Source organism: Peromyscus californicus, unplaced genomic scaffold (genome assembly GCF_007827085.1).
Source record: "Peromyscus californicus insignis strain IS unplaced genomic scaffold, ASM782708v3 Scaffold_14__1_contigs__length_90479793_seg_2, whole genome shotgun sequence".
NCBI classification, from domain to species: Eukaryota; Metazoa; Chordata; class Mammalia; order Rodentia; family Cricetidae; genus Peromyscus; species Peromyscus californicus.
This window is the reverse complement of record NW_026294436.1, coordinates 49,300,439-49,321,020: the sequence shown is the minus strand read 5'-3', so window position 1 is coordinate 49,321,020 and position 20,582 is coordinate 49,300,439. Positions and strand designations below refer to the sequence as shown.

General features: G+C 39.9%; 2 protein-coding genes and 1 long non-coding RNA gene across 8 annotated transcripts in view; 2 read left to right on the top strand and 1 right to left on the bottom strand.

Moving 5' to 3' along the window:
- Positions 1-6,098, top strand: part of Firrm (FIGNL1 interacting regulator of recombination and mitosis) — a 45,560-nt gene extending 39,462 nt beyond the window's left edge. For 2 of the 3 annotated variants that reach the window (XM_052737425.1, XM_052737426.1), the window contains 5 exons: positions 497-610; positions 2,352-2,456; positions 2,971-3,051; positions 4,648-4,767; positions 5,750-6,098. In XM_052737425.1, coding sequence (XP_052593385.1) covers positions 497-610; positions 2,352-2,456; positions 2,971-3,051; positions 4,648-4,767; positions 5,750-5,947 — 618 coding nt within the window. In that variant the 3' untranslated portion in view covers positions 5,948-6,098. Of the gene's footprint in view, positions 1-496; positions 611-2,351; positions 2,457-2,970; positions 3,052-4,647; positions 4,768-5,749 lie in introns of those variants that run through there. The other variant, XR_008217949.1, reaches the window with a different exon arrangement.
- The window catches only part of Scyl3 (SCY1 like pseudokinase 3), a 90,412-nt gene that overhangs the window by 39,187 nt on the left and 30,643 nt on the right, over positions 1-20,582 (bottom strand). For 2 of the 3 annotated variants that reach the window (XM_052737433.1, XM_052737431.1), the window contains 10 exons: positions 20,360-20,416; positions 19,167-19,269; positions 17,955-18,066; positions 15,366-15,443; positions 14,328-14,467; positions 12,964-13,145; positions 11,772-11,943; positions 9,252-9,413; positions 7,557-8,239; positions 6,346-6,731 (listed from right to left, as the gene is read on the bottom strand). In XM_052737433.1, the coding sequence (XP_052593393.1) occupies positions 6,675-6,731; positions 7,557-8,239; positions 9,252-9,413; positions 11,772-11,943; positions 12,964-13,145; positions 14,328-14,467; positions 15,366-15,443; positions 17,955-18,066; positions 19,167-19,269; positions 20,360-20,416 (1,746 nt within the window). In that variant the 3' untranslated portion in view covers positions 6,346-6,674. Of the gene's footprint in view, positions 1-6,345; positions 6,732-7,556; positions 8,240-9,251; positions 9,414-11,771; positions 11,944-12,963; positions 13,146-14,327; positions 14,468-15,365; positions 15,444-17,954; positions 18,067-19,166; positions 19,270-20,359; positions 20,417-20,582 lie in introns of those variants that run through there. The other variant, XR_008217950.1, reaches the window with a different exon arrangement.
- LOC128109898 (uncharacterized) lies at positions 13,078-14,470 on the top strand. Of its 2 annotated transcripts, XR_008217952.1 has the most exons (3): positions 13,078-13,191; positions 13,663-13,733; positions 14,337-14,470. It is a non-coding gene; the product is annotated as an uncharacterized LOC128109898 (long non-coding RNA). The 2 variants fall into 2 exon arrangements; XR_008217951.1 differs by having other exon boundaries at positions 13,152-13,733.

The window sequence follows — 20,582 nt, the reverse complement described above, 5'->3', positions numbered from 1 at the left end:
TTAGTTAGCACACATTTTTGGTACACAGATGGTAATATAAATTTGTCTCTATGCTCAGTCAGATAAGCTGGGGTCCAAAGAAGGAATTCAGCAGTACCAGTCTTTGAAAACAGTCTTATTTTTTTCAAGGAAACAGAGGATCACCCTTAAGTTCATGGTGGCAGTGTTCTGTAACCTCATAGCTAGCTGCTGACAGTGCCTTTTAAAGTACTGTATGAATGCAGTTCAGCACACCACCAGAACTCCTAACTTTGGCTATTTCCTGGGCAGTTAACCACCACACAGAATTCTGATTGCTTATTAGCGAAGCACATGAGTTGGAGGTAAGAGACTATGGTGAGAAGAAATACTAACTCTTTTACCCGATGTTCTTCCCCAGCTTCCACAGTGGAGGCTTTGTAGACAGGCTGTTTGAATTTTGTCTTCTTTCCCTTCCCCACACAACTACACCTTGGTAGCAGCTCTTCTTACAACTGCTCTGTTTTTACCTCATCAGGTAGTAACTTTACTGACCTCATTACTTAAATTAGAGCCTCCCGACCATGTCTCTCTGGCAGCGCTGGATTTCATATCTTCTCTGGGCAGACTTTTTATACCTCAGGCTATCCAGGTAATACACTCTTTAACAAAAATACAAAATCTAAAAGTGATCTCTGTACTAACTAGGGAAATTTTAAGCTTTTGATTTTTGTTTGGTTGTTTTTGAGACAGAGTCTCACACTCTATCCTAGCCTGGCATAGAACCTGAGGCAGGTCCCTTGCTTCAGCTTCCTTAACTGCTGGAACTGTGGTGTGAACCACATTGAGTATAGGTTTTTGATTTCTAAAATCTTGTGCATTTACTAACAAAGTTGTGGAAAAAGAAATACTTCCTGATAAGGAAGGGTCGTTGACAAAATAGAGTACATTTTAAGTCATTTTCTTTAAAAAAAATGAGTTGGCATTTAAATAATTTATCAAGTTGCCTACTATATTCTGAGATAGTCTGTTGTGTCCCAGTATCTGAAGGAAGAAAGCACTCATGTCTTATAGGCAATAGTGTCCCGTGAGGAAATTGGTAATTAGTTATTGTGCAGGTAGATTCATGAAACAGCATTGATTTTTAGAGACAGTATTTTAACAATATTGTAAAATATGTGTAGCTGACAAGTGTGTATTTTGCTTCCAAAATTATATTTTGGTGGCCTGGGGAAAGACTACTACCAAATTTTAAGACCTTCTGACAAAATTAGATTCTCTTAAACTGGGAGCTTTGTCTTACTATTGTAATAAAATCCCAGTGTTTCTAGATTCTTGGCTTTGTTTTACCTTCAAAGAGATTATAAAATGCTCTCTGATGAGAACCTTTTCAAGGTGCAAGATGTATTTCAGTACATATGGATAAAAATCCTTGAAACAAAGTTGAATTCCACAAGTTTTCTTTTACTTCTTCACAAGAAAATGACACAAATTCATGTTTCCATCATGTAAACTTGTGTTTCATGAGATAAATATAGATGGTGGCAGCTTCTTTCTTTTTTGACAGAAATACCAACTTACATTTGAGCCGTCATCCTTTTTTTGGAAACGGCCTCAACATGTAGCCCAGGGTGGTTTCAAATTTGCAATCCTGTTTTAGCCTCCAGAATGCTGAGATTACAGACATGTACTCTTTATTATAAAATAAGTTTATTCTAGAGTGCTGTTTTGTTCCTGCAGATCTAGGTGCTGCTTAGCTGCAGAACCCGTACATCAAATGCTTTGTTGTCAGAATAGCAGTACCTTATAGACCTGGCCGGGTAAGGGCAGGTCCTGAAGAGATGGGAGATTCATGAGCATATGCAACACTCATAGGTGTAAGACAGGTTCAAATAAGTACATGCTGGGGGTGTAATAACTTAACCGCAGTCTCAGTCTGCTGAAGCAGTTGACAACAAAGTCGTGATATATGTAGTGTAGTAAGTGGTAGTGAATGCTATGGGAGAAAGTAAAGCAGAAATGGGGGGACACAATATGAGGGGTAGTTCCGAATGGGGACAAGAAAAGGAAGCCCTTACTAGGGTGACAGGTAAGTATAAATCTGAAAGGGAAGGAGAAAGCTATGTTGTTTCTCTGGAAGACTTCTGAGCAGGGTATAGAGAACAAGTGCAAAGCCTCATAGACAGGAACATGTCTGATTACTCAGGGCGTCTAGTATAGCATTGGGCGGTGGTGCTTTGTTGATCTTGTAAACATCTGGTTTTACGCTGGAGGAAATTGGAAGTTATTAGAAGGATTTGAGCAAGGAATAGAGAACATAATGTGTCCCAGAAGTTGACAGTATCCTGTATTGAAGATGTTTTTTCTCCAACAAGGTTTGGTTCTTTTTGTAGGACAAAGTGCTGCCCAACCTGTCTTGTATTTTTGCTTTACTGTTAGCCAGCAAGAATTGGCTGCTCGAGCAACATACGTTGGAGGCATTTACTCAGTTTGCTGAGGTAAGCCCAGTTTATCATATTGATCTCTGTGTATTTTAATCTTTCTAATATTCTAAAACATTTAAAAATATTGAGCTACTTATGTATCTCAGTTGTAAAATTTTCTGCTGAGGAGATATTAATCATATGTTTACAAAGCCTCATTATAAGATCTAAGGAAATGAAGTGCCTTTTCCCAAGGTTCTCTGATTAGCAAGGATTAAGCATTTGGAGTCAACTGCCTGCCTCAGACACTGTCTGCAGCAGTGCTGGGGGAACTTCTCCTTTGGAATTGCTTCTGCTCTGACCCATTGCTGTGCAGTCATGCCTTTGGTTCAAGAGTGACTCAGGTAATTAAATCGTGCAGCACCCTGTGTAGAGAAGCCAAAATTACATAAGGCTCTGCAGAACTCTGAGAACCTTGGGTACCACTTTCTTTTAAAATGAGTTTTCAGTTAAGGTAGTTTAAAAACTCATTGGCTCCACAAGTAGCTGAACTATGAGTGATCTGTCTTGTTTACTGATGTTTTAATAGGGAACAAATCACGAGGAGATAGTTCCACAGTGTCTCAATTCTGAAGAAATCAAGAACAAAGTTGTAGCCTTTTTGGAGAAGGTATTTATTACTTATGTATCAAGTCCATGTTTTATTTTTTATCATATATTTTTGAATTGTCTACTTATAATTGCCTTAGCTTCAACATTTTCTTCTTGGTATTGGGGTTTGAACCAGGGCTTTGCATGTGCTAGACAAGTGCTTTACTCTACTGAGCTACAACCCCAGCCTTAAACTATTTAGTGTTCTGCACCATGCTAATACAGATAGGGTAAGTAAGCATACCTAATCCAGAGTACTCCAAAATCTGAAACTTTTGAGCCACCAACATGAGGAAAAAACATAGAAAATGCCTTGCAGTGAATCCTTATTTCATGCATAAAATTACTAAAAATATTATATAAAATTACCTCAGGGATGGTATATGTTCATACTTGGTGCCTGTCCCCATAGTATCTGATTGTTTATTAAAGAAATCTGAAGCATTTTTGTATAAATGTAAAGGGAACCACAACTTGTATGAATCAGTTAAGAGTGTCTATCAGAGAAGTAAATGACTTTAAGTCACTGTACCCATAAGATATAATAGCATAAATAACCTTGGCAACAAGATGAAAAAGTATGGATCTCTAACATTGCTGATTATAATTGACTACACATGATTACAAGTCCTAGCATTATGGTTTTTACTATGTTTTAGTATGATTTCAGAATTGTTTCTAATATACAGAGACAGACTTTATTTCTGTAGATAGGATCTCACTGTGTAGCCCTGGCTGGCTTTGATCTCAGAGATCCTCCTGCCTCTGCCTCCTGAGTGCTAGAATTAAGGGTGTGTAAAGTGGTGTTTCTACAGTTGAGTACAGTCCAAAGCTTTTAAGTATAGGGATCCAATATATACTCTGGTATTATGATGTAAGGGGGTAATTGATATACTAATAAGCATACCTGTCAAACCAGAGACTTAGAATACTAGGAAATGTAAATTATTAGAATACTAGGAAATGTAAATTATACTTAAGCACATATTTAAGTGGGTTCTGTATTTTATAAATTACTTACTTGAGTTGTTACTAAACATTATAAATATGTATATGTGTTACAATTAGTACATGTGTAAAAGTAACTGTTTTACCAGCATCACAGCCTGTACAGGAAGTTGAATGTTAGCATACTTCAGTTGGAAAGACAACTCCCAATTCTTCTGCTGTAGTGAAGAACCCTCTAAGGCACTCTAACAACACTCTGGTTCTTAACCTGTGGGTCAAGACCCTCCCAACACAGGGTTACATATCACATATCCTGCATATCAGATATTTACATTGTGATTCATAACAGTAGCAAAATATAGTTAATGAAGTAGCAACGAAATAATTTTATGGTTGGGGGGGTCACCACAACATGAGGCACTGTATTAAAGTTGGCAGCATTAGGAAGGGTGGGAACATTGTTCTAAAGGGATTGTGTTCAGGTTATACTAAAAGATAAGACTACCTAACCTAGAATTTGCCTGGTCATAGGTTTAACCAGAATGGTTTAACACTCAGCACTTATAGACATGTACATAAAGTAGTCAGTTTCTTCTTCTAAATCTCACTAGATACCAAGTGTTATGAGAATGCTAATGTGTCAGTGGTTTTTGATGATCTTTGACAGACAGGACTTGTAGATGAAACTGAAGCTGCCATAGTGGACCATGTGAAACAGGAGAAAGGCACTTTCTGGGAACCCGCTGCTAAGGTGACTGTAGGAGAAGCAAATGGGTTGGCTCTACAGGTATGGGCTGCTTTTCAGTATGGTTAGTGGTCAATCAATGGAACGTCTGCCCCATTACTGATAAAACAAACTAGTTTGATTCTTGTTTTCATGCTGAATATCAAGTACAATCTAGACACATAAAATTCCCATTTTTATGGTAGTTGCACATCAAAAACAAAACCATACATTTTTCCTGAAGTGTTACCAACACAGGCAAGAACTACAAAAAAAATAGTTGTAAACATTATACCAAATATATTCTTTATTATTGGAACTTACATATTGTACCAATGATGACATAAATGCATTTTCTGACTCACAAATATCAATCAGCATGTTTAGTTCATCTCTTGTCTCCTCATCAAGCCAGCCTCATAATTACCTTTCTCTATTAATACATGTACCTATTGATTGGCAGAAATTTGACACTACTACATAATTCAAAATTGTGTTTTTAACACAAGTATAATATAATTTGGAATTTCAGGCAATAGAAATTTGTTTTTTTTTGTTTTTTCTTTTAAGATGTAGCTGTAAGCCTGAAATATATAAAGTTCAATATAAGTCAGTTATGTTCATAAGCCCTGTGAATTTAAATTGTGACACCCCTTTGGAAAACTGATTATTAGATATGTCTGGGTCTCAGTCTCTCTTGCTCCTCCCTATGCAAGATGTCTTGAGCCTTAGTTTTCCTCAGCTGGCCCCAAAAGCATGTTGAAAACTAGTTCTCATCATTTACAAACTTAATATTAGGAAAATCACATTTTATTTCTCTTAATGGTGTTTTTAAGGAATACTCATTGATAGTTGTTGGGCAAGACAGCATTTGTCACTGGGGACCTAGCATAGAGTTCTCCTGGACTGCCACACACAATTAGGACTAGGTATTACTACAGATGGGGAGGGCGCCCTTTGTGATGCCAGGGTTACAGTTTCTCTTGAATTATTTCTAGAGTGAGTATTATGGCATTACTGGTTTCATGCTTTCCTTATTTTCCAGCCTTGTACAAAAAGAGCCCGGCATGAGTTGCCCTTCGAAGAAGAGTATAGGTTAGCATTTCAAGCAGCAGCAGGGGCTTTGGAGACAACGGAGATGTTACTCCAGCAGGCCCCCGCTCCAGACTGGCTGGTAATGGAACTGGAGGCACTGCAAGAAAAGATTGAGAAGCTAAAATGCTGTGTACCTGAGGGTATATGAACGGACTCTCTTAGTTGACAGAACTGGGTTTGACTGAGTCTTTATCAGCTGCCTTGCCTGGCTGTTTTGTAAATTACGAATGTAAATTATGTTTGTACATTTTCATTGCACATATAAAACTTTTATAAATGTGAAAATAATCTTTATTTGACATAGAGAACAAGAGGGGGGGATATTTCTCATTGAGAACTTTGGTACAGTGTAATACAGGTGAAACAGTAACTGCCTAGGTCCAAAGGAGGGACCTTCTTTTACTCAGATGATAAACTGTAAACAAATAAATAAGCTGCTTAAAGAACCTTAGCAGTTTGAAGTTATAATTTACAGCTAGAATCTTTTTTCAGTAAGTCATTATTTCACAATAGAGCTTTTTACTCTTTTAAAGAAATGGCACAAAATTAAGCTTACCAGCTTGAATTTTTTATTTTCTTTACTTCCAGAATTGTCCTGGAAAAAGCACTTCTTAGCTACTTACTTTGCATGGGAACTGGCCTCGGTCAAGTGCACACAGGCTCTTCTTCCTAGAATCCGGCACTGAGCTTTCTGCCACCCAGGGCTTAGTCAGCAACTGGAGGTTGGTCTCAGCTTGAGTTGGCACAGACTGCAAAAAGAGCTTCTGGTACGGGGAACACAAGCTGCTTTGGGGTTTTGCATCCGTGCAGCTTGCTCTGAGGTATTACTTCTTTTCTTTTAGAATTATTCCTGAAGTTTAAGCTCTTCCTCATAGTCACCAGTTGTTATCTTCCCAGCTCAGCTCTTCTTCTTCCCAGCCGTCTGCCTCTCCCTGCAACAGAACACACCAGCTATCTGAGGCAGATTATGTACACCAGGCAGTCAAAAATGACCCATTTGTTTATGTCAGAGAGACTGCTTCACAATAAGAAAAAACTAACCAAAGTTAAAGCGAGATTGCGTTGTTGTAATGTTACATCCCATACCCAGTGGAAAGTAACTGTGCAGTCCAGTAAAATCGGTCAGATTCTTTTCCCAAGTCAAGGAGTTACTCATGCGCAGGCCAGGCATGGCCAAGGACAGCCATACACAAGGCACAACACAAAAGATTTAAAATGAGATTTCTTTTAAAGATTTATTTTTATTTGATGTATATGCATTTCTATGCACCACTTGTGTGCCTGGTGCCTGTAGAGGTCAGAGAGTGATTGAACCTCCTGGAACAGGAGTGGCAGACAGTTATGAGGCATCATGAGGGTGCTGGGACTCAAACCTGGGTCCTCTAGAAGAATATCCAGTACTGTTAACCACAGAGTCATCTCTCCATTCCCAAGATTTTAGTTTGTTAATTTGATTGTTTGAACAGTTTTGAACCAGGAACTTTGTAGATGACAATACTGTGTCATGTCAATAGGTTGGACATGCCTGAGGGATCAGTCCCGTTTTTTGTTTTTGGTTTTTTTTTTTGTTTTTTTTTTTTTTGCAGCACCATGAAAATAAACCATTTCTAGGAACTGGCATTGTTGATTCTAGGTTTAATTTGATCATTTTAACCAGCTGTGTATATTAACCTTCATGAGAAAACTACTTGTTTATTGTTAACTAGGACATGCAAGGAAACCCTGACTAGCACATTTGGCACAAAGAATAAACTCACCTCAGTCATTTCTGTTGCAGCAAATTTTGAGGAAAACTGCATCACTGGTGAGATGTTATCCTTGTCAGGGACCATCACTTCTGTCCTCAGTTCAGGGAAAATAAGCAAAGTACCTGAAGGCTTAATTTCTGGGATCATATCTGCAAACCAGTCCAACTCAGGATCTTGTACTGGCTTCTTTTTGACTTGTATGGTAAACTCTTCTCCTAAACCAAGTTCTGACCGAACCTTAAGTGGTTGTTCTTGGGCTCCATCTGGTGGTTTGACTTCCCCATGCTGTATATGATTGGTCTTTGAGGAAGGACTAGATTTCAAAGGCTTAGACTCCTGAGTGAGAGGAAGCAAAGCTGCAGTAAGCTTCTGCTCCCCTGAGGTAACAGACATGGCAGCAGAGGCTCCAGCCACTGTGTTTCCTTCAGTACCAAAGCTAGACTCACAGTCGTCCCAGGACGACTCCTCTGTGTTCAGATTTGTGTGCCGGGACTCTGCTACATCACAGGGTTCTTGGGACCGTATGTGAGTATTGGCAGTTTGGTGTTCAGGCTCCTCAGGCTCACTCCAGTCAGGCCACTCTTCAGGCTTACTACCAGAACCTGCTGGGAAGTTTCCATTGTCCTCTGAAGTGTTTTTCACATCTGAGATTCCATTCATAGGGAGTTTAATAGAGTGAGAAAACTGATCACCTATGGGCACATGCAAGAATTAGTCTCATAAAATGTTAAGAGCAAGCAAATAAGTAGAGGTCTAATTATTTAGAAATATCCATGCACACTAGCAAAAGTTAGGCAAACAAAGGATGTCATATAAAATCTCCAAATATATGTAACTCAAGCGTAACGTCATAAATAACTAAATGTTAGACCTTTGACTAAATATCCATACACTTATTGGCGTAAGTCTCTGTAAATAAGTACAGATGCAGTCTTACCCTTGAAGTTGTAATTACATCTAAAAATGTGTGCTCAAGTAAGTTTTAAAAAATTATTCACTGTGGAGGTCTCCCCCCCCCACATTCTGGGTGCATGAATGCCATAGTGCAAGTATGGAGGCAAAGGACAATCATGCATTTGTTTCTACTTTATGTGGGTTCCCGAAATTGAACTTGGGTTATTAGCTTTTCACAAGTGCTTGTACTTCCTGAGCCATCTTCCCAGCCCATCAAAGATTCATTGTTAATTATGTGTTTGTCTGTGTGGGGGTATACACAGGTGAGTGCAGTGCCCACAGAGGCCAGAAGCATTGGATGTCCTGGAGCTGGAGTTAGAGGCCAGTGCTGGGAACCGAACTTGTGTCTCTTGCAAGAGTAATTTGTTCTTTGAACTGCTGAGCCATCTTTCCGGCCCCCAAATAAGTCTGAAACAGATTTTCTCAAATGTCATCAAAATGCTAAGAAATCTAGGCTTACTCTGCTACCACTTCCCCAAACTTATTTACACAACATTTTTCACTATATCTTCAGAACTCATTTTTGGTACATTATGATGCAGAAGACATAAAAATACCGAAGTATCTGATAAAAAATGAATTCAAGTAATGTTAACTCATTATGTGGAAAGGTTAGGTATATAACCAATAGTTTGGAGAAGTAAAAAGAAAAGCATAGAGGAACTCCAAAGTGCACTTGATTTTCAAAATTTAAGCTTAATAGTCTCAGGAATAGATTGAAGCAACGGGAAGCTCAGTTAAAATTCTTACCTGTTTGTAAAAGAGTACTGTAACACTCTTCCTGTATGTGCTTCTTGCTGTTGATGGGCATGTTGCCAGAAAACAGCCATTTAGGGAATGCGTTAGAAGAGGGGTTCTCCAAGACTTGTGAGATCTGACTCTGCTGGCTGCAGACAACATGCATGGGAGAACCTGAAGAAAGGGAAGGAAGCGGATAGGCTTACTGATCTAGCACTTGATTGGTGAGCAACAGTCAAGAGAAATGGGTCTCTGTTGATAAAAGAACATCAACATTTGACCAAAACCTATTATTAAATGGGTTGCCTGGCTCTGAAGGTTTAAGACAGGTTGTATTGAGAGCCGCTGGTAGCAAAAGGCCGTGGGAGTATACAGCAGATGACAACTAATGTTCAGAAGGTCAACCTATCAGAACCAAGGGAAACCACCCAGGGTGTTTTGGAGTTAATGCCTTTTGAATGAATTGGCTGTTTCTTGTTGTAAACTTCTTGTGCAATAATAGCTTCCCATTACCCATGCATTTTCACAAAATGTATATATGTAATCTCATAATTACATCTCTGTCATATGGGCACATATATCTGTGGATGATCAGGAAGATGGCTTTTCATTTAGCTGTCTAATTTTGATATATAGAAAATATACTAGGATATGCTTCATAGCCAGATCCATTGTCCCACGAGACTGTAGACCCTTAAAGCTTGCTTTGTTCCTTCTGCTGGGACTAACACAGAAAATAATAATCGCTCCTCAGTCTAACACAAACTGCATGCATTTAGCTCATTTTTACATCAGAGCAAGTTCAAACTATACTAAAAGTAAGTTTAAAACTTTACAAAGTTGGAGTTGCAGGTGTCTCACCAAGGATACTAACACAAAGCACCCTAAGAAAAGCCTGCCAATTCTTCACTTGCCAAGTCTGCTGATAAAAAGCTATGTCTCAGAGTTTGTTGCATTGGGCACTGCACCCCCTCCTGAGACCTTGGAACCTTGCATTACCATGGTAATGTCTTTGCTCCTCATCATCTATTCTAGGAATGTGCTATATGACCTTGAGGGTTTTGAAACTTTTCTCAGGATTGCAAGGAGTCTCCTGTTAGAAATATGAGAAATCAGGGAAGAGAAGGATGAGAGGTGAAAAGACACTGTAGACTTAGACAACAAAGAGATCAGGAAATTAACTTAGAACAATAAAGTGAATGGACTGAAAGAGCTTTGTGTATGCAGATTCATTTGATATCCCTCAGATTAGAATCCCGCTGCTTTTAAGCATCTTCCCGACTCTGGGAGAAATCTTGGGGCAGGTACCCAGGGGGCATTTGATAAGGTTGGGTCCACTGAATTTGTGGTGATGGGACACAACTGTGAAGCATAAGATAAAATCTTTAGGAAACCTTGGTAAGTTACAGTCCTTAAAATCTAAGACCTTGATTCTAACTTCCTTTTAAAAATAAAAGGCTAGTAAGAGTACAAGCTGAACAAACAATATTAATGACTTAATACCACAAAACTATATATTGAAAATAATTAAAATAACTTATGCTATGGATATTTGACCTTGAGTGAGGAAAGTAGCTGTCTTTAACAGTTTACCAGAAAGCTTATATTCAAGACTGGATATTGATCAGAAAGATTTAGTAAAATTACAGCTGAATATTTCCCCTACCTTAAAGCTAGGGTAAGGGGAGTCAACTGTCATTATAAGGCTTCAGCTCTCTATAGCACCTCTCTCTTCTTCACCCTCAGCCCTCAGGGCCTAGCACTACAAGCCAAAGAACTGCATGAGAGACCAGAATTTTGTAATGAAATCATGGTCATAGTCAATATTCAAGGTCATACAAAGTAGCAAAAAGGCAATGACATTGTTGATACAAAATTCTCGTTCTACCTCCCACATAGAGTACAGTGGGAACAAACCAAAATCAGAGATTTCCTGAAGTACGCAAAAACAGCTTTTTTACCCAAAGTCCAACAAAGTCAAAAGAACTTAAGTATTAAAACGAACAACAGTCTTTAATAGTCCCGACTAAAATTCAGATATACCCTCTGACCCACATAGTCTCCTTCTGAGACTATCTTATAGCAGTGGAACCCCACATAAGAAAGATGCATGTGTAAGGGTATTTATGGTACTACAGTTTATACACTGGTCAAAAGTCTAGCAGTGGATACAACAGCTATGGCTATAAATAATTGAATTGGATTCAGGGAAATATTAGGTGTAAAAGTGAGGTAGGTTTTTATGTATTGGCCTGGAAACACACCTTTAATATGCAAGAAAATAAGCTTTAGACTTGTGCACAGCATCATTAAATATAATCTTATAAAAAACACATATGTTAAGTATGTAAAAAAAATCTGTGTCCCTTTGTGGCCTTACAAAAAAAGGATTCTTACTGAACCATTAAAGGTCACTTTGTACCACTATGAGGAATTTGAAAAGGGAAACATAACTTTCCTCATGTTTCTTGACCTCAACATAAAACCTGTATCATCATCATAAAAACCTAATAAAATAATGTTTAATCTTACCTTCAGGGGAAAGGTCACTAGTTTTGGTAAAACTTGGAGCAGTGCGCTTAAAGATCTTGGTTCTTTCTCCTCCCACAACCACTTCTGGTCCAAGCAGAGATACCAACACCGCCAGGCTACGAAGAGTAATTGCCACAATGGAATTGCTGGTATCACGAAGGCCCAGCAATACCTAGGAGCAGAACTGATGATGAGTATAGACAACCACTATCTTTCTCTCCTGGAAAGGAGCAACTGGCCTGCAGCCATAATCCTTCTTTAAATGAATGATATTTTCCTGAACATTTCTAAGTCAGCAGTTTTCCAACTAACTATGGGAAAGAAACAATACTTTGCCCTCCCAATATATCATGGCTTGCCACCCCTACCTCCTGACTTCTAAACAGCCAAATTATGAGCCAGCCCCAGAGCAAAGGCTCCATGAAAATAGGTGTGGACTGCCTGAAACAGCTGCCCAACAACATACACTAAGTACTACTTCTGGGAGTATCAAGGCTTGTATGCAGGCCCTCGGAAGCAGCTGCACCTTGATTTCACACTTTAGTTCTCCAGAGCTCCTGATAAATTTTTGTTATTTTGATCCATGCCACTGTGATAATTTTTTTTTGAGATGGTTTCTCTATGTAACAGCCATAGCTGTCCTGGAACTTGGTCTGTAGACCAGGCTAGCCTTGAACTCTGAGATCTGCATGCCAATGCCTCCTGAGTGCTGGGATTAAAAGTGTGCACTACCACACCCAGCTCTGATAATTTATGACATAAAAAGTGATTATAAACCTTGGTTGAGCAAATCCTAACATTTCCTATGGTGGGTAAACAGGTTGAAAACCACTGATAACAATCTCGTGTTCTCTCCGTGGCAATTACCATAATGTAATTATCATTCCACAAACACTAGTGAAGGGCCATGGGTCTGCTTAGGCTTTTTTGTCTTGTCATTCATTTATCTCCAAGATTAGCAAACAGGATCATAGTTGCTCACAGATTAAGACTAAACGTCTTATGTTAATTAATTTGCCAAGAAGACTGGAATGAAAATACAATTTCACCCCTTTATATTCTAGCAACTTTTAAGCTCAGCTGCTGTCTCAAGGCTTTGTGAGCATTATCTGGAAACCTTGTCCCTCCTTCATTCCCTGAAGTGGCAGCACTCTGTGCACTCTCATCGTCCCACTGCCAGCTTGGTCCTGACCTGTGGCAAGATGACTTTCTTCAGCTGTTCCTGAGTGAAGTGCTCCACGTAGGCTTCGATGTGGGACAGTAACACCATCCTCACATGCTCCTCATGGACCTCGAACAGCTGGAGAAGCACAGGGATCACCCGTGACTGGAACAGTGCTGGCGAGAGCAAGCAAGGAGTCTCTCCTGCATTCTCTACCCCAAATCAGAGGGCACAGACAACAGTCATTCAGTGAAAAGGGTAAAGAACATAATTTGTCAGCCGAGTCCAGAATTTTACACATATCTTATGTATTTGTCTACAATTGTAAGCCCCGAGCTAAAGGAATTTCTTATGTGGATTCAAAATTACTTCAAGGCTTTACTGTCTCAAGTGCTCTCTGCATCCTGTCTGTTCCTGGTTAGTTGGTCAAGTATGATCTTTAAAGAGCACTGAGGTGATTCATGGGTTCTCCCTCAAATCCAGTGAGGATGGAAAGCTATACGGGAAAATTTAAAACTAAAGTAAATATGTTCAATCCAGAGATAAAGTGCAAGTCTAAACTGAAATAACTACCCATAGTATCCGTTAGAATGGCACCATTTAAGAAAATGAACTCTGGGGGCCGGTAGAAGAGATGGCTCTTTGGTTAAGAACAATGGCGATTGCAGAGGACCCAGGTTCAGGTCCCAGGACTCATGGTGGCTTATAACCATTCCTTCCTAACTCCAGTTTCAGGGGATCCAGTGCCCTCTTCTGTCTTCCATGGGGACCAGGCATGCATGTAAGGCACATGCATACAGGTATGTAAAACACTCATACACATAAAACTAAATTTAAAAAAATTAATTAAGAAAATGAATTCTTAAAGCAGGACCCAGCCTAACTCTAAATTCTTTAGTATATTAAAAATGCATTCTCTAATCTGATGTGTTACCATCTAAAGACTATCATCTTATAAATCTTATAATGTTTCAAAAACCCACAGTTACAAGAAATAAAGTGACCTTGGAGATTTTTAACATTTTTACTAAAAATACAACATGGGTTGCTTTCAGTAACTTAGGAAGCACAGGCCTAAGGATCACTGAAAAGATAACCTGAAAACATATGCCTTAACCCATTAAAAGTTCATATATGTGCACCACACTGCATGTGTGTGTGTGTGTGTGTGACCGCTTACGGCAGTAAATATATGACTCTCTAGGAAGATGTAAGCTGTTCCGTATGTACCCATGGCTTTGGTACCTGAGTTGGAATTCAAGCTATCATATTAGGGAGGAGTAGATGTTCTGTGCCAACATTAACTGTAGAATACTGCAATGTTACCCCACTCAAAAAATGGACTAATAATTGCCAAACTCCTTAATAACTAATAACACTAGAAAAAAATTCACCTTTTTTAGGGCCAAGGAGATAGGGAAGAAAACTCTTAACAGCCACTGGCTCAGCAAACACCAACTGGTTAAGCAAAAGAGGCACCAATCTTGAAGCTATTAATTCTTCTGACAAGCAGCTCACTCTGTCCAGCAGAAATCTGGGGACAGATGAAGAAGAGATGCTGTTGGCCTCCAATCTGGTGATGTGTCCTCTGTTCTCTGCAAGATGTGCTAATCACCTGACTTGATGGTGTTCTGCTAGCCATCTGCTGCTTCTGTCTAACTGCTACTGGCTGTTTGCTCTTTTACTTTTGCTTGTTACATGCTTAGCGTTAATACATGGCCTTCCTTGGCCACTGCTCTACCGTCCTCCTCCTCTCCCACCCACTTGCTCAGTCTCCAGCTTTCCTGCAATTCTAAGTGCTCCTTCCACTCCCTACAGGTTCTTTCCTCAGCCTATAAACCTCCCAGCTTTATCTTTTATATCTTTCTTATCTCACTGGTCCATCAATGCTCTTACATCACCTTCTTACCTGCTGACTGAACCACTATATACTAACCAACACAAGCCTCATGTGACCTAAGTCTGCCTCTGAACAGAATGATCAGTAAAGAGAGCTCTAGCTATCCCATGGTTAGGTTACCTTCACTCCCTCGGTGGCTTCAAGGCAAGAAGTCCACTACCTACAATACTCTGCCTTGCTATTCGGGGGCCACCTCTTTCCTGTCCTTGTTTTGGAGTCTGACCTCCAGCAGGATTCCAGTGCTTGCCATTTGCTACACCAATCACAGTGGGTCTTACCTTTGTGCCCTCACTCCTGTTGTTTCTCTAATGACCTCCCTCCCAGCAAAGCAAGACTTGCACCCATCTTTACATTTCAGTTACCAGTCTAGCTATGGCTGCATTACCAGTACAGTCCATCCCGGGCACAGTGGAAAATATGACATGTAGGAAAGTTTAATAACCACTGTGAAGGCAGAAGTCTGTCATCCCTGGATCACTGACATGCTCACATAGGTTTAATTCAAGTTAGTGAAGTTTTTTTCTGAACTTACTTGAAAAATTCAGTTTTTTCATCTTCACTCTTTAATGTCAAGCTTCTCAAGAAATTCACAACTTCTAGAAAGTCATTTCTAAATGCAATGCAATAAAATAAAATGGCAGGACAATAGATTAAAGGCATGTTAAGTACTGAAGCCATTATCTCAGACCATACCACCATTTTCAATGAAGAAATGTTCTCTGTGTCATACGCCACACTCAAAGTAGCTTATGAGATAAATACAGTGGGACAAACCTATAAGAGCCTAATATCTTAATAACTCCAAAAACACCTGCCAGAGGATATAAATGGAAATGCACATGCTAGTAGTGTACTTTAGGCTTCAATAGCGACCATACTTTTCCAAATTTTTCACTGTAACAGGACACTGGTAAATGGATTATCCTGGAAGAAACGGGGTAACCATTTCAAAGAAGCTGCTGATTCCCAAGTCTCTCCTTTGGTGACGTGAAAACACCTGAGAAATGGAATTTATGTAGGAGTCACAGGTATTTTCTTATTTTTCTGAGTTTTGCACTCAGGCAAGGTCAGTTTCTGAGGAGTCCACAGACAGTCCCAAACCTGTAAACTGTTCTGTTCCAGAGAGCATGGCTCACATCCTACCATATGGAAGCTACTGCATGGCAGTTAAGCACACAAGTTTGGCAGCCTACATGTTATGCACAGGTACCACTCTATTCCCATGTTAACACCTCCATGTGACCCTTGGACAACTCATCATTAGGGCACTGACTTCCATGACATTCTCTGTATAAAAATCCATGTGACTATTAACTGCGCCAAAATTTAATTTCCATTAGCCTGGTGTTGACCAGTAGCTTTAATGAAAACTATCTATTAACACATACTTTTCCATGGTGCATGAAGTAAAACACAGTGGAAAATACACAAGAAACTTAAAAAACCACTTTGTACTACATAAGCTATTTTTCTGCTTTTCTAGAATGTTTTGTATCACATGCTATTTCAGGACGGTACCCAATGCTATAGCATACCAGCAAGATGTGCTCCAATGAGTTTTTCTGCAATTATGGTTTAATACTACATCTTTACATCTGTTTACATGTCTCACTGCAAATGGTAGCATATATGGTCTATAAATGTATGAGTATGTGTTCATAAACTTTAACTTCTTATAAGGGACAACTTGTATACTTGTCATGGACCCAAATGATAGAGTATCTACATTTATGTGTTCATCACACATGTTTCTTCCTTTGATATTTCTAGGCTATGAAATTTGTCTCAGTTTCAATTTTCTAAACCTTAAAGATTCATGTCAAATCTAAGTGGATCTGTGCTCTCCAACCCCATGTCATTCAAGAGTCAGCAGTCTCTTTCCACTCCTCTGCTGCAGAGCACAGGGACAAGTGTCTTGAATCGAATGGAGCTTCCTCAGCTGCTTCAGTGACGGATGTTGGCCTGCTTCATCCCGTTGCCTCTGGCACGTTTACTCCTCATGCCACAGTGCGATCGATGTGTGAGTGTGGGTTGGAGTACTCTTTGATTTTTTTCCTTCCCTCTATACTATTACACATTTCTTAAAGAACTTGTATTATACATAGTGGTAACAATTTACTACAATGAATTGTCTTTGTAGAGATTTTTATATCATGAGAAATATAGTATCTCTAAGCATCATCTACAAACACAAGAAAATACATGTTTATAATAATAATTGTTGTAAGATTTGTAAATGTAAAGGTATACGATTATATTTTCAATTTTGCTACACTGGAAAAGTTCAAAATATTTTCTCAGAAACATAAATGGCAACTCTACTCCTGATAACTATAGGCAGGCACGAATTCAATATCAACCCCAACATGTGCCTCTCCAGAGGTGGCTTGTCGTAGGGGCGCACAACCATCCTTTGCTGTGCTTCCCTCCAAGCTCTCTAAGTACAAACACAGAAAGATATTTTGTTTATAAAACATCAGGTGAGCTCTGCTAATAAAGTTCACAGACATGGAACTACTGTGGGCACAAGGTCTGTGGTCACAGAAATGAAAAACATATAATTAAAATTAACCTTGAAGGTTCAATACCATCTGTGAACCCAGGAAAGTATTTTTTTTTTTTTTTTTTTTTGGTTTTTCGAGACAGGGTTTCTCCGTGTAGCTTTGCGCCTTTCCTGGGACTCACTTGGTAGCCCAGGCTGGCCTCGAACTCACAGAGATCCGCCTGGCTCTGCCTCCCGAGTGCTGGGATTAAAGGCGTGCGCCACCACCGCCCGGCCCAGGAAAGTATTTACACTGTGCCCTGCCTTCCTTCTAACTGACTTCTCCATGTTCTGGAACAGAGGAAAGTCTACTGCCAGAAGTAACACAAACGTGCCTCCCTCCCAACACATACCACTAATGCAGTGACAGCACACAGGGGAGGCCATGTTTATCTACTTTCTCAATTAACATACAGCTGGAAACTACTTCACACAGATTCGTTTCTTTATAATCAAAATCCCTATGAATCTGGATATAATTCCTTCATGACAGCTAAGAATTCCTAAAACTTTCTGTGATAGGAACCTGAGAGGCAACCAATTTTTCTCTCTCTCCAGCATGTCACATGATGCCCTCACCTGAAGAAATCATGGGACAGTAAGGTGCTGAGCGCTGGCCGACACTTTGGCATAGGATTCAGCAGAGCTGAGTGCAAGGTCTGTAGGAAGCTGGAGAGAACATCCGCTGAAACTGAAATCCAGAGCTACAGTTAGTTCCAGTGCCTTCTCCCTCTTTCCGGGCCTCTCTAGCTGGAGTCTGATGAGAGCAAAAACCAACCTGTAAAAGCCCAAGCACACAAAGCCCCAGCTGTTGCTACATGACTTCTGTCGTGTAGGCCAGACTCCTGGGCAGGTATACAACAGCACTGTCCTGCCGGCACGGTCAACACCCCTCAGGTGCCTCCCTTCTACTGCCTCCCGTTTCCTGAATCCACCTCTGATCCAAAAAGATGTTTCAAAAGGGGGCAGGTTTGGAGGTCTTTCCTAGGTAGGTCCTTCTCAACAGAGCCAACTGAATGCCTATATTTTCAATTCTTCTACACATCTGCCACCATTATAGGCGCGTGGGAGGCGGGAGAGTAGTTAGTTCAAAGAAGAACAACAATGCCGCAGAGCCTTCGGCTTTAATCCTCTAACATTTAGGATCCTGGTAGAAGCTACATTGGCACTGCTGAAGTGCCAGCAGAGTGAGACAGGCCACTGAAGGATCTAATGTGGCACACACCTCAGTAACCTTCACGGGTGCAGAACTAATGTCCCAGAGTCCATCCCAGGAGAGTGACACAGGCTGCCAAGCATGCAATTAGAGAACACAGAAGGGAGCAGAGAGCTGTCTTTACATAGCCTGGGCTTTAAGAGGGCATGCAAGAAAAAATACTAAGTAAATTAGAGTAGGAAAAAAGTAATGACATTGGAAGAATAAAGTTTAAGCCTGGCTTTGGAATTAATTTAACAGCAACACTGGAGTCTTACTCTACTATTCAGGCTATTACATCTCAGTTACTAAGGGCATTTATTTCCACAAGATAACTCAATAATGAACTCAGAAGACAATCACACATGATGGGGACAGCCACTGTTCAAAGTGCTTCCTACTTAAAATTCCTTTTTATTATTCGTACGTATAGAACCCCAAGCTTTCCCTCTTCCTGCTGCTCCTATTTGTCCTATGTAAACTGTGGTAAGCAGCAGGTTCCCCACCATACTAAAGGTAGTCCTTGGATTTCCACAGAGCGGGTGGGATGCCTTTCCTACTTAATCTGTGCATGTGGCAGTACAGCTCCAACTCACCCTGCTTATTCAAGATGGGGAGCAAGCTGTCCACCAAAGTACCGAAGGAATAGGCATCCCGGGCATGTCCATGGGCCTCTGGAAGGGCTGCAAATTCTGGAGACTGAATGCAGTAAGAGTATTAGAATGAGAGGGTCTACTTTCTAAACTGTCTCCAATGCTCTCCCATGTCCGCATTTACTATACTCAAATCTAACCTCATGGTACCATACTCCACAGGCTTTAAGAACTGTTAGTACACGGTATGTGACAAATTGGTACAACTGCATGTCAATTAAAATGGTAGGTCTCTCTCAAAAATGGAAAAATTCTGAACTATTATGAAATAGTAGGTCTCTCTCAAATATGGAAAACCTTTGAAATATTAGTTGATGGAACTTATCAAAGATTTAAAAATATCACGTATGAACAAAAAGAAAATGCTTATCTCTGGCTTTCTGAAATGTGTCTGACTACAACCCAGAGTAAAAAATACTAAACATAATCCAATAGGTGTATACACACACAATGAAAACAAAAGCTCATCAAACAATCTTGTTTTCTTATAATCTGGCATGCCCAGTGATATTTTCAACTTTTTCAAAATGCTGATCAACTGACTTAAAATCCATAAATCATCAGTTTTAAAGACCCCTAATCTATGCATATAAAACAGATTTGGCTAACTCTAAGATTGCAAATTTAGGTCTCTTAAGCTTACAGTCAGGCTTTGCATTTCCCTTAGAACACATTAACAATGTCTCTGGAGGTTGGTGCTTAATTTAGGGCTTGTAAAATTGTGTAAGGGGCTCATCTTTCTAGATTTACTAGTAAATGGCCCTTTCCTTCCCATGATCTTAACTATCACTCTTCTGCATGCCATGGAGTTCCAGCTAGTGACTAGCTAGGAAAGGATGAGATCACTGCTTCCCCCATAATCACAGTCTCCAGCAAAGGACAGTGACTTATGAAATAAATACGATGCTCTTGCCACACTGGGGCATTTCCATCTTTATACAAACAAAAACCATAAACTGTGATATCCCTAACTGTGATAGTAAAATTAAGCTCAGGCATTTTCAAGGTCAGAAGCATCATGAGGCATCCATAGTTTAGTAAAGAAAGGGCAGAGGAAACGGCAAGGGGTTTTTGTTTTACACTCTGTTGCACAGCAGAGTCTGAGTTCGAGTTGCACAAAGGGGCCTTTTACTCACCATCTCCTCAGGAGGAATAGATGCTGGGTCCCTTACTGAGTGGATACTTCTGAGAAACTAGACAGAAATCAAGAAAAAGATCTCAACGTATTTGGTAAATTAATCTTAGTTCAACCTAAAAAAGAAATAAGCAGTGGAAGCAGGAGCCATGAAACCTTTAAATCAATGCCACACATCCGATACACAAACTTAAAACCTTCCTGATTCAATGTGAATATGGCCC